The sequence below is a fragment of the Camelus ferus genome, chromosome 6 (genome assembly GCF_009834535.1).
Source record: "Camelus ferus isolate YT-003-E chromosome 6, BCGSAC_Cfer_1.0, whole genome shotgun sequence".
Lineage (NCBI taxonomy): Eukaryota > Metazoa > Chordata > Mammalia > Artiodactyla > Camelidae > Camelus > Camelus ferus.
The window spans coordinates 12,495,002-12,509,527 of NC_045701.1; the positions used below are offsets into that span (position 1 = coordinate 12,495,002).

The 14,526-nt window shown below is 36.8% G+C and overlaps 1 protein-coding gene across 1 annotated transcript in view; it reads right to left on the minus strand.

The window, feature by feature from the left end:
• UNC13C (unc-13 homolog C) overlaps positions 1-14,526 on the minus strand; it is a 638,789-nt gene that overhangs the window by 278,844 nt on the left and 345,419 nt on the right. The window contains exons 16-18 of the mRNA XM_032481154.1: positions 9,234-9,453; positions 1,314-1,541; positions 191-332 (exon numbers count right to left, since the gene is read on the minus strand). Of these exons, the coding sequence (XP_032337045.1) occupies positions 191-332; positions 1,314-1,541; positions 9,234-9,453 (590 nt within the window). The remainder of the gene's footprint in view (positions 1-190; positions 333-1,313; positions 1,542-9,233; positions 9,454-14,526) is intronic.

Genomic DNA, 14,526 nt, shown 5'->3' on the forward strand with positions numbered 1-14,526 from the left:
TCATGAGACTACTAAGTGAAGTCATAATATTAGTTTCACTTTTTGTAATTTCTGCATAGAATTAAATTTTCTTAATCTAATTAACACAATTAAGATATAAGCTAATTATTGCTTATGTATTTTGCACACCTGTCTTAACATTTTTCTCAAATATTTTAGCATTTGTAATAGTTGCACATTATATACTTACAAATAAAACTTCTCATCCCATACTGGATTCAAGTTTCCAAAAATGGTTTTAGTCCTTCTTTTGTTCTTTCCAACTTGAACTGTAACATAGGGGTCACTTGACCCTGTTTTGTCCTTTGCCTGCAAGCCTTGTGCAGAAACCACTGAAACAAACCAAATTAACGCTTTTAATATAAAGATTTACTCAGCAGCCAAAAAATGGTAATAAAGGAAACAGTTTCTATTACTTTGTCCCCGGGATTTGCAGATACATCCCCACTGCTTTCATTCTTATAAAGCACAGGACTTAAAAAAATGTTTAATAAAAGAATGAGTCACTGAATATTAAAGCCTTCCTTTGACTAATACACTCTTTGCCTGTAATAAATAGTAGCTATATACGTATATACACATATACATATTAGCGATTTACTCGTATATATTACTGTAAACATGTATAGAGAAATGAGAATGTACATACAAGAAGGAAATGACCCAATGGAATTCAAAGGTCTGTGATTTGCTATGTATTTATCTAGTTATGGGTTTGCTGTCAGTATTGATCAACTCAACTCAGTGCAAAAAGCATCTTTACTTTGCCTTGTGAATACAGTGTGAGTAAGTGAAGAGGCTTGGTAAATACTAGCATGGTAACATACGCACTTGCTGTTACTGCTACAAGCAACTTCAGAAGTTCAAATTACTAGACATCACTAAACTCAAACTGCCTTGACTCAAGGATCAAATGGATGAAGGACATCGATTCCCAGAGTAAGCAAAACGGTATTTCTTTTCGCATTAAGAAAAACTGACTGAAGAGATTCCTGGCCTCCCTTGTCATTCGTCAGTGGCAGGCAGCAACAGAATTATGCTCCTGTAACTGAAGGATGTTGATGAACATAATGGAAAACAGAACTTTCTTCCTCTGGGAGAGCTTCTGATGAGAATAAGACACAGACTGAAGTTACTTCAATTATCTAGCATATATTTAGAAATTTGAAGTCTAAATTAGATTTCTTGTCAATATTGACAAGACTGAAAAATTCTACTCTTTCTTTAACCTGTAACTATTATTAGCAGTGATTTCTAAGACATAGAAAAATTTCATTGTGGACTAAAAAAATTTTGTAAAGACTTATTTTTACCTGTAATGGTTATTTTTGCTGACCACTTAGATGTCCCGTCCAGGACACTCTGTTTGGCCGCCTTTGTGTACTGCACAAAATCTTCTTTAGAAATCTGAAACATTTCCTGAATGACTTCAAATACCTCTGGCCTGTTTTTCTCCCTGATCTTCATTCTTTCTTTCATAGCCGTGATAATGGTCTGAGTCTTGTCTTCTGCACCATGCTTAGAACTCTTTTCAGCTGCTCCTATAATAGAAAAATCAATGGTGATGTAAGTATACATGAAGTTACTTTTTGATGGTCCAAGAGAGGGAGGGGGAAAAGAAAAGGAGAACATGAGAATGAATGAATGCTTTCATTTTCAGGAGGCAGGCAGGGTGGCTTTTTCACAAAATATCAAGAGAATAAGCACTAGGTGGAGATTTAGAACAACCCACCCTTGTGTTAGTGGCAAGTAAATGGACTTCAATGATCCCAGTTTTTTTCAGCTGAATTATTGAACTGAGTCACGGCTGTGCAAATATTGGGTCTGAATTTTCAAAAGCAAATTTCAAAACCAAAAAGAATGTACACAATCAAATGTGTTATATATACCACTGGTATTTACTCAATGGGTAACCAAAACAAAACTGAGAAACAGACTGAATGAATATGGCAGCCACCCTGCCTGCCTCCTGAAAATGAAATGGCAAATGTCATTTGAAAGTCATTATTTCAAACACTTGTGTTCATCTAAAGCACCTAATTATTTGTATTGATGAGATTTATAATGAAAAGCTTACATTTTTTTCCTTGCAAAATAAATGACCACCACTATTTGTTATATTGAAATGTAGGGTAAGGTTTTACTTGGAATAAAAGTGATTCTGCTATTTAAAATGGATTTGGAAACCACTGGGCTAGATGACCTCTCAAGTACCTCATGGACCACAGACTTGAACTCTTCATTTTATGATGTGGCCATAGCTTTAAACAGGCTGAATTTTTACTTTCCACTCAAAACCCTTTTTTGATTTCTAGGACATTATTTTTTAAGATTAGTCTCAACTTTCTGGGCATTTTTGTGTATAACACAAATCCTGGCAGTGAAGGATTTCCAAAAGCCAACTCTGGGGTCCCTTGCCTTCTCTGACTGCCAGCCAGACAGTCCTGGTGCTCTGTGTGGCCTCTGGGTTACTCAATATTCCAAGAATAGTGGGCCTTAATTGTAATTCTCATAATCCCTTACTGAGTTTGAAGTAGGAAAGCAAAAGCCCACATATTAGGGTCTGTGGGAAATGCCACCACTGAAACCTTTTTTTTTTTTTTTTTTTTTTTTGGCACAGAAGCAACTGAGATGCAGTGAAAATAAGAAAACTTGTCTTTATAGGAATTGTAATTTTTTACCTACATGACTCTAAATATTGTCCAACCCGTATTATACTTTTTGAAATATATTTCTGAAATAGGCATAATAATATCTCATAAAATGTTTAAAGAGTGAATGTGATAATTTATCTGTACAATTCCCACCACAAAGGATAGCCTCAGTAATCTTTGAATCTAATTCTGTGAATCTTATGCTCAATTTAAAAGTTGATCAGAAAAGGAAAGGTCAACTATCACTCCCCTTTATAATAAATACATATAAAATTTGACAGCAGTGATTGGTGAAAATCTTCATTTAAGAGATGAATATTCTAGTGGTAGGAAGAACAGTTACCCTGTCTATCTTTTCTGTTTTAAACTTTGAGGAGTTAAACCATATTTTTAAAAGAATAGTAAAAATTACTGTACTCCATTTAAGATGTAATTTGAAAGGACATTCTAAATGCCCTAGTCATCTGCTGAAACATGCCCTAGGACAGCTGTGAATTGTGTACCCTCAAGCAACTAAGCATGTTTGTAATTCATCAATAATGGCTTAACTCCAAAATGCATAATTTTTATGAAGCAAAATTAGCTTAGGCCATGTAGCTGCGACTCCCCACCTAACATTTTACTTCAAGTATTAGCTTATTCATTGAATAGAAAGGACAGCAGTTGTGTGAAAGTCATCTGCAAGATTCAAATTGCCTCAGAAGTCTGATTTGTAAAGGCCATCTTAAGAACGTGCCAAGGGTTAGAAGTGTTATAAAAATGCCGACTTCCCCCAAATTTCTAAACAACTATTATGGCTGTGGCTATTAATGCCGTCAAAGCTCTAGCAGAGTGTTAAAGCTCCAAGAGTTTATAATGTATTTTGCGTCATTTTTCTAAATTCTGGAAGAGCCAACTGACCACCACCCACAGAATACATGCTCAGTCCAGCAATAACTCCCAAATTCAAGGCTGAAATGTCAAGAGATTTTTCTTCCGAAGAAATCAAATCTCTGTACTTAATGACTGACTCTTGAATTCTTTTAAAAAATTCATTAGAAAAGCCTGACAATTGGCTTTGAAAGCCTTCACCAACACTCTTGACTTTGGAGCATCTACTCTGATATGTACAGACAACAGACAGACCCCTGTGTTGTGAAATAGCCAACTTATGTTTGAGTCTCTTATCTGCTCTTTCTAGAAAAGATATGTAGCTATTTATTTATTTATTTATTTAGTGTCATCAGCTTTCTTTTTTCCTTCTACATTTCTAAAAATATGCTTTATTGGATTTTCCTTCTGAGCTACAGTGGCAAAAGTATGTTCCTTGAAACAAGTCAAACAGCAGAGGTGAATGAAGAAAATGCCAGATCTCCTTCTCTGCTTTTTTTCCCAGAAGTTATACTCCATTTACAGTTATTATAAAATACTGGCTGTATCCCCTGCGTGTACAATATCCTTGTGGTTTGTTTATACCTAATAGTTTCTAGCTCTTATTCTCCTACCCCTCTCTTGCCCCCTCCTCCTTTTCCTTTCCCCCCGGTAACCACTGGTTTGTTCTCTCTGTGAATCTGTTTTCTTGTTGTTGTTACATTCACTAGTTTGTTGTAACTTTAGATTCCATATATAAGTGATATTAATACAGTAGTTGTCTTTCTTTGACCTGTTTCACTTAGCATATTGCCTTCCAAGTCCATCTATGTTCCCATAAAGGGCAAAATTTCACTTAGAAAGATATGTAGCTTTTTAAAAGTTCTACTTTTATATTTTTGATCCAAAGAAAATGATTCAAATTAGATTTATTTAGTTCAGGGATACAAAGGCAAATTCGTAATTTCTGTCACTCATCTACAACTACTTTTCATTGCCTGGTTACTTATTGAACCCACATATCTTATTTTTCTAATAAAACTATTTCTTAAATGTTTTCAATTTGTTGTGAATTTCCAACTCTTTAGGCTTATTTTCCTTCAGGCTTATTCAGGGATAGAAAGATTTGTATTTACACTAGTCTTCCTTCAAAGTGTGTAGCACATCTATCAGCTTCACTGAAATACAGTTGCATGCCAACCAGAGATCAACAATAAATGAGATCAAAAGAGATTATACAGTGAAAGCACTTTGTAAAGAGTATTACCGTATCCAAAGGGGATGCATCTCTGTTACCATTAAAAACACCTGACTGACAGATCCAACAAAACAATTATGTATAACAAAACTGCAAGAGAATTCAACCTTAGACAGAGGCAAACTTTCCCTACATGGTTCTTTTTTCACTTAATTTAATAGGACAGCCAATTAACCAGAACTCTTCATTTTTCTTTAATTTGTATTCATTACCCAAAGCATCTAAATTTCACGTGTCTGCACAAGCTAATGCTAGATGGGCGCCAATGATGTGCTTGAACATAAAAGACAACAGAGAGCAAAGAGACTGAGAAAAATAATCCTAATTATAGCAATAATCCTAATCATAGCTATTATTATTATTTACTATGAACATGCATAAATGCTTGCCTGCATTTGAAGCTGGTGAATCCAGAGTGAGCAGGTGGTTAGCAAACCTGGGAAGTCTGACACTGGGCCGTGTGTCTCCCTAAGAGTGTCGAGCACGAGAAATTTCATTGCTTTTCTTTTCTATCTCAGTAAAGTCATGTAGGTGGACCTGCCTTTGATGCCTCTGTTTTTCTTTCCCATGAAATCATGTAGGTGGGCACATAGTTGGCATTTCCTACCCTTTCCCTTTAGCTGCTTTACAACCAGGATAATCTTAACCCTCCTTTTTTAACATGCCTTCAATCTTTCAAGGTACAAATCTACAACTCCCCCGTCTTCAAGTCAGCTGCCTCCTTTTTCTTGTAAGGTCAAAGCCACAAACACCACACGATTTCTCACAAACAACAAAGGACTGGAGTTCAGCAAAAGGGTAATTGGAGGAACACAGATCTAGCATAGAATCATCTCCCACTTCTGTACGTGGCCCCGTCACCGACAGTGGGAGAACGTGGGCAGGTAGCCTCCTTTCAAGGAACTGCCACCTTCTAGAAAGTGACTTCGCCGTCAGTAAGCTCACAGCCCCAAACCAGCAAAAACAATTGTTCCCTTCCCTCCACCCATACCAACCCCACCACATTCAATCACCCAACCTTTAGGAAATACAAACTTTTAGAACAAGTTTAGAAATCTCTGCCTACCAAAAAGGGCAAAATCAGGAATGCACTCTTTCAACTGTATGTCAAAGCTACAGTATCTCATGAACATTTTGTTGATACTCACTTTCTCAAGACTCCCCAGTCATTTCCAAAATGATGTATAGGGATTAGGAAAACAAATTAATCGTAAAAAAAGGGGGGGGGCCCAATTACAAAAACATTTTTACTATGTAGGAAAAAGAAGAAAGCAAGGGAGAGATGGAAGAGAAAAGATCTTTTTGGTCTTACCACTCTTAGCTACACAGATTTCTTCACATCACTTAAAAACAAACAAAAAGAAAACAAACACAAGATTTCTCTTTTTTAAAATAACCTCTGACACCTGGAAACCTGGCTGACATGACTGGTTGACACTGTGGTCGGAAGCCAGCCAGGCGCTCACAACTAGGCTAAGTGGCTCTCCAGCTGGGTGTTAGCAATCTCGCAGGACACCAATTTCACACACAGACCCTCTTAAAGCAAGACAAACGAGCCCACTTCATCATTTTTCTTAACTGCTGATGAAAACAAGGTCACCGTACAACCACAATACACCAAACATCCCTTCTCCTGACTGAACTGAGTGACTGCTCTTTCTTTAGTAAGTATAGCTATCAGCCTCACTCTCGTCTGCTCTCCTGGTAGAAAAGATTTTTTTAAAATATACACCATCATGGAATTGCCCTCACTTCCAGACAACGCCCGATCCAGAGGAATCCTGTGCTTTCTAACACCCTTTCACTGAGACACCCTGTGGTTCACCCTGGTGTACATTCTCCAACAAAGCAAAAGTTAATAACCCGAACTTTTGAAACCAAAGGTATGTTCCTGGCGGTCTTTAGCTGGAGGGCATTCACAAGTTTATTAACTCTTTTCGCACATATGGGGAAAAAAAGTGCTCAGAGAGGTTTTATAATATTCTACAAGTGACAGGATTAGAAGCCAGATCTTTCTCAAGTAGCTAAAGACTATGAAAAAAATACACTGATCTCCCTTGCTTTTTTGCATAGGTTACCTCTGTGACATTATGTAAGGCATACTCACCCTCTGCCACTCAACTGTAAACTTCTTTTTTCTTGTTTTATTCTGAGCATATGTGTATGTATATTGAAAGGCTGCACTGTCTTCAGAAAAGAATTAGCAAGATAATATGAGTTCTAGATATCTAAAGATGATTACCTTCAAGTATTTGAAAAGCTATCATATACAATAGAAGTCAATTTATTAAATATTTTCTCCAGAGACAAGATCTGGCTTAAAGGATAGAAGCTGCCAAAAGGCAGGACTTGGTTCAAATTTTAATTCATAAGCTAGAATTTTCTAGTATAAATTAAGCTGCTTGCCAAGGTGTTAACTTTTCTCTGTAGGTGTTCCAACAGAAACTGAATGATGACATTCTGAGAAGGAAATCACAGAACCTCCTTACGTTTACAGGACACTACATTAGCTATATTTCCAATGCTGATTTCTCTTTTTATTTTCTTTTGTTTCTGTTTCAGTATAGGAGGAACTATTTCACATAAGGTGTTACCATTGCAAACTTCTTGCTTAAAGCAATGAAAAGAAAAATTTCTGAAGAAAATGTCACCAATTTTGTAGGAAAATTTTTCAATTGTATTGACAGTTACTGTGGAAAGTGGTAAAGTTGTATTCATATGCTACCAAAATCTCTTTCTGTTCAATGTGACAGTATGGGTTTTAGGGAAAAGTAAGGTGTTACTAAGGAAAATGTCCCCTTCCTGAGGCATAGAAACCTACCCTCATTTTTCTGCACTATTTTTGATTCTTGCAATTTACATGTGCATTTTAATGAATTACTTCAATGAAAAACTTGCCTGATTTATTTAACCAGTATCAAATAATGCTTGCTGTCTTAAGAAATGGAAACAGACTATGAAAATGTTTCTAAAGTTTAATGAATGGGTGGCATCTCTCTTCTCTAAAGGACTGAAAGATTGAGCTCATTAGATGTGATCTGCATCAATTTTTCTTTAATGGATTCAAGCCATTTGTTTCTAGATGGCAATACATTTCCTACACGTTTTTTCTCAAAATGTCACTGCCCCAGTATGATTATTTCTTAAGATGCCTGTTCACAATTCTTTTCACCCAGGTGGCCTGAATTTTAATTGTGTTATGAGATTTTGCAAGTAAATTGGCTAAGTAACACTGTGTCAATCCCCATTCCAAGTAGTCTTTCCCAAATATATCTCTATTTTTCAAAAAAGAGGCACTATTTTGCTTTTAAAAAACACATGCATTACCATTAACAATCTCAATCTGATCTGACTGTGTTGGAAGAATTCTAACCAGATAGAGCAAAGTGTAGAATGTGTGTGACCATTACTACAAGAGCCAGCTGTGGCAGCATTTCTGATTTAATTTTTATTTTGATGTTTTCCCCTGCCCTCCTCAATTTCAGGCAACTCCTGCACTTTGCATTGACTGCATTCACATAAATAACAAACAGAGGGTACAATATTTAGATGTGAATAAATACATTATGTGAAAATTAAAATCCATGTTTAAATAAATTTCTTTGGCAGTGAGTTTTTTTAGCTATTTAAGGTCAGCAGACACAACCAAACAAATCTAGCAGTTGAAAGTCAGAATATGTATTTTACAGTGTGATGTTTTTGCATTTCTGGACCTAAGATAAAGTATATCAGTATAAAGGATTTTTTTTGTTTTTGGAAATGGAAAATTTAAGATAACCTGTCATAAAAGTCAAAGTGACATCTACCTATTCAGAAATGTAAAAGAATGGGGAAGGTCATTAGTATTCACTGAGCATCTACTGTGTGCCAGACTCTTAGGATAAACTATTTCATTTAATCTAAAAAAACCCCACTGAAGTAAACTGTATTATTCCTGTTTATTTGGTGGAAGAAAATGAAGCCCTGAGAAGTTAGAAAAACTTGCTCAAGGTCACTTTTCTGGTAAGTCCGACGTGTCTTTGACACACAAGACCTCCCAATTCCAGGGGCTGCAGAAAAGCATAGCTCCTTCAGGCAGCCATCAGATAGGTTTGGAAAAGAATTCCAGTTGCTGCAATGACCAGGGTGTGCCTCAACCCCTGTTTGAGGGACACGACTTTACATATGCCAACTTACCACATAAGGCTGTCACGAGACAAGGCTGAAAACAGACTGGAAGTCACCTGGAACTTTTCTACTTGGTCTGAGTGCAGCTGAACTCCAGGCAATCATTCTGGGGAATCGGAAGGTGTTGAGTTCACCACTGTAGGAACACACCATCAGCCATGAGACTTGATGGGCAGTGTGTGTATCTCTGGGGGAGCATTAGGAGGGAAATGGGTAGGATTTGCTGAGAATTAGCAAGAGCTGAAAATATGCAGGCTGAAGGCAGGCTCTGCACAACCACTTCTTCAGCCTCAGCGTGTACTTACTCTGCAAACAGTCAGCATTTAGGAGGTCCTGACACTTTTCGTGGCACTTCACTCCACACTCCAGACACTTCATGCCTTGCCGGGCGATGCCCCACAGGAGCCCTTCACACTCGTAACAGTAGGTAGGTGTTGTAGCTGTCCAGACCTCAAAATTGTGTGGGGTGGTGGAGGACATGGGGTAGATCAATGCCTGCAAAGTCTTCTTGAAGACATGTATTTTCTGCAAAGATGAGAGAAGTTACCAGTGCAAGCCGTATCAGTTAACCTGGAGAATCTGAACATAAAGCAAACCATTTTACCACTTTTTCGTGAAAATGTGCTTTTGAGGGAACCCCTTGGTTGCTGATTTCAGTAGTAACGGTCATCATATTAATTCCACTGGGCCAGTGTTCTAGGGCCCAATTCAGTTATCTGAGCATGAAAACTCTCTGATGTTCAGGTAAGACTGGATTCTACTGCTGCGTAGGCTTCTTTTAGCAGCAGAGAGCTCTGGTAACTTGATAATGCCTACGTCCCTCTATCCTGTGAACTCCATCAAGGCAGGGATGATGAACAGCGTGCTCACTGCTGTATCAATCCTCAGTGCCTAACCTTGTCTCTGGCTTGAGACAGGAGATCAGGAAACATGAATTGAAAAAAGTAAGAATGAAAAAACCGCCTATGGAATGGGAGAAAATATTTGCACATGATGAACCCAACAAGGTATTAATTTCCAAAATATACAAACAACTCATATAGCTCAATATAAAAAAAAACAATCAAAATAATGGACAGATGATATAAATAGACAGTTCTCCAAAGAAGACATTCAGATGGCCAACAGGCCCAGGAAAATAATGCTCAACACCGCTAATTACTAAAGAAATGCAAATCAAAACTACAATGAGGTCTCACCTCACACAGGTCAGAATGGCCATCATCAAAAAGTTTACAAATAATAAATGCTGGAGAGGGTATGGAGAGAAAGGAACCCTCCTACACTATTGGTGGGAATGTAAATTGGTGCAGCCACTATGCAGGACAGTACACAGGTTCCTTAAAAAAGCTAAAAATAGAGTTATCATATGATTCAGCAATCCCATTTCTGAGCATATATCTAGAGAAAACTCTAATTTGAAAATATACACGCTCCCCAGTGTTCACTGCAGCACTGTTTACAATAGCCAAGGCATAGAAACAAACTTAAGTGTCCATCACCAGATGAATGGATAAAGATGTGGTATTCACACACACAATATAACAGTACTCAGCCATAAAAAGGAATGAAATAGTGCCATTTGCAGCAAGATGGATAGACCTAGAGATGATCATACTAAGTGAAGTAAGTGAGAAAGAGAAAGACAAATATCATAGGATATCACTTACATGTAAAATCTAAAAAAAAAAAAGGATACAAATGGACTTCTTTACAAACAGAAATTGTCTCACAGACATAGAAAACAAACTTATGTTTACCAGAGGGGAAAGGGGTGGATAAACTAGTAGTTTGGGATTAACATATACACACTACTAGATATAAAATAGGTAACAACAAGGACCTACTGTATAGCACAGGGAATTATATTCAATATCTTGTAATAACCTATAATGGAAAATAATCTGATAAAGAACATATATATATATATATATATATATATATATATATATATATATATATATATATATAAATGAATCACTTTGCTGTGTGCCTAAAATATCATAAATCAACTAAACTTCAATTAAAAGAGAAGGAAATTATTGCTATTCTTGGTTTAAGTTGGTTCTTAGTGGAATTATGAAGTAATAGAAAATATTCTCAACGCTGACTTTAACCCTCTAGAAACATCCTCACCCCTCTTTTGTATCCTACCCAGGCCTCTCCTTCCTGATTCTGCACCCTCTCAAACACTACACCCCTCCCCAGTCCCAAAGCACACTTCTACAGATCTTTCAGCAGGGGACTGCTTTCTTCCCCTATCCCTTCAGAAGGAGCTCATCAACTAATTCATAAGAAAGCATTAGTGGTGGATAAGGGTTAAATGAGAGCCTCTCCCGTGATGATTTATACTTAGAAGGGAGATAATTTTTAAAAGCACATTGAAGCCATTGGTGGGAGGAGGAAACAGACCTGAGTTCCCTGGCACAGGCCCTATCACACAACCTTTGCAGTGGGCTTTGTGAGGCAGGAGCTGCCTTCCATATGCCTAAACAGTGCCTGTCCCTGTCCCTGGGCACAGCAAGGGTACAATACATTTTTCGTGTGAAATGAATGAATGTTGTTACTTAAAAGTATTAATCTACAAAGAGACTTAAATGATCTAATCCACACTTGCCTGCTCTACCTATCTACTATATTGTATTGAAGACCAAACTGTGCGATGGTAACAAATGTATTCCAAAGTCTTCAAACTCTAAATAAATACTAAGTATTAGTGGTGACTTGCTTAGATGAGTCTTTCTGTTTGCTTCTCCTAACCCACTATGCAGGTGACTTATTTCCCACAACTACCTGATGCATAATGAATGGTTATTTTCATAAATCCTGCAGAAGTCTAGCTGATAAGTCCCCAGAATATGTCTAGTAATGGTACATGGAGGTTTCCTACCAGGAAGTTGAACTTTACTATGACTTTTTCTCATTTTTGTACAGCAAGATCCAGTCCTACTGCCATATGAGCATCTGGTCAAAGCTCTTTGTATTTCAAGTGAGTCCACAGAGCAACAGTATGTTCAAAATATGGGAATTACTCAAACAGAAGACCTCCTTATTAGGGTTGATATAGACAGAACAAGTGGATCCATCATTTTTCAATAAAGAGAGTCTGAGTCAATAAACTCCTTGGTTTCATTCCATAATGAAGATGTCCTGTCTTGAAAAGAACTTCTAAGAGTTATTTTATAATTACAAGTACGTATTTCATCTTTGTCTTCTTTTTACTGCCTAGCAGAGTGATATTCAATCTCATCAAAGTGAAATGAATGATTCTTGACATAACAGATTTACCATCAGCTCTTCATAGACAGTTTCATGTTCTAACTGAGCTGAGGGGCTAGGGGGCTGTGAGGTAGGGTGTGTGTGTGTAAGAGAGAGAATTTTTGCTTTAACTAAAAAATGAGAACGGAATTTAGGTATATTTATAGTCTCATAACTCGTTCATCTTAGTAGGGGAAAAATAATTCTAATGCAATGGAACACTGGGTAGGAAAATAACAAAAGTCTGTTTTTGAACACAGGAAAAGCGAGAAATACAGATTAACTTAGCAGAGTTGGCAAGGTGTGGTTTTTGAACATGGATGTATCTGCATAATTTAAGATTAAGGAAATGATTAATATATTTTCTCTAATCTCCTATGTCCATCTTCTTTTTACTGAACTCAAGTGATATATAGTCAGTTCTCTAAATCCTTGGGCTATAGTGGGAGTAATAAATATAAGAAATGCCTGCTACAAATTAAACATGCTGAAGGAAAACAAGCAAAAGACAGTTCTGAACAGACAGCTGAGAAGCTTTCATTGAAATGTTTGGTTTGGTTTGGTTTGGTAAGAGGCATGGTCCATTTCATGAAAAAAGAGTGAAGCTAATTTCAAAAGATAAGAAACATGGAAAATTCACTAGACAGCATACTGAAAATCAGTTGAATGGGGCACTGAAATAAGCACTCACATTTAAAAGCTATAGAAGCTGGAGAAATACACTAGGTAGTTCACTACAGGTTATACATCCCCAGTCGAAAGGAAACAATATGAGTTTTTCTCATTCTTGATTTTTGGAATATGGAACCATGTTTATCAAAGCTGAAAACTACTCTAACATAAATGGCATATGAAAATATTTCTTACTCCAGCAAAGCACCAGATGGAATGATGGTCAGGAAATGAACAGCTAAGGAAAGCATGTAAAAGTGTATCTCCTAAGAGGGAGATTCTTATGTCTCGAGGGAATACTGCACCTTGGGGGAAAGAAGGTGTATTTTTAGCAGTAAAATAAGACCAGATCAATTAGGATTATAAAGATGTAGAGTATGGAGTTTTTGTGGAATAAGACAAAGACAGGATAAGGGGCGACTGAGTAAAAATAAAGCAGAAGAAAGCAAAGGGAAAGCCTAAAATTAGTCATGGACCACTGGAAATGGAAGTCTATAACTCACCTTTAGGAGCTGGATTAAAAGAAAGAGAAAAATATATATACATATACACACATACACACATTTAGAACAGGCAGAAATAATTAGGTGCGGCTAATAGCATGCAAGCTGATGTGAAAGGATGGGGACTGGGTATGTTATCAAAAGAGTCTCTGGTCTCAGTAAACCAGGTACCAGATGCATGGAGAAGGTGGTCCAAAGAATAAGCAGAGTCCTAATTACTAGAATTAGGACCAAAGGACAGAGTGGATTCAGCAGTTTGGAAGACTTACTGCTAATCTATTTTAAGTGTTTCTAAACTTTTCAAATCTTCTACAAACATATGTTATTTTCTAAAATGTATGTATGTTCTGATAAGAAAATATATGCTCCTTGCAAAAGTAATGTATAAACTAATAAAACACTAAAGGAGAAAAAATAAAACATAATTTAATTTTTCAAAGTTAGGTATGGTTTGACGCACGTTCTTCCAGTATTTTTTCGTTCATAGCCAGGATATCAGATTTTTGCAATGAAGTAAAATGAAGAAAACGCCTCAAAATTATTTTTATATTACTGAAGTGATTCTAGAAAATAAGGCAAATTTTATTGTGTTTAGACACTGCTTTAATCTGCAACAATGAGAGTATGGAACACTTTCACGGAGATAAGCCTTTACGTAGCCCAGTACAACCTACAGACCACAAAAGGGAAGATGCTCGTGTTTTAGACATATATTTTGTTAAAAATTCCTGCACTGAGAAATGAATTTAAAGTGAGTCACCCTAATATGTCACTTTTTGAACAATTTGGACACTGGAAGGGAATGAATTGCCTTTTCTATTGATAACTATATGGGGAAATTACAAGAAGTCTGAGAAATAAAGCAATCAGGCCTCCTGCCAAGAACAATTACCAGCATTCTGGGGCCACCAAAATGCCAGTCTACCAACTGTTCACACTTACAACAGGAGCAAAGCTTGTCTGCCTCCATGTGCCATATACCTTTTCTCTTTTTTTCCCCTCCTATGTTAACCAGTGAGTTAACTAAGGAAGTTCTATTTTTCTCTTCATCCTGTGGGCTTTGCTTGCAGGATTATGCAAACCATATCTTTCCTATACTCAAAAATAATCACATTTTGATAATTCTGAGAAAAAAATAAGCTTTTTTCAAGTGTATTCTGTGTAC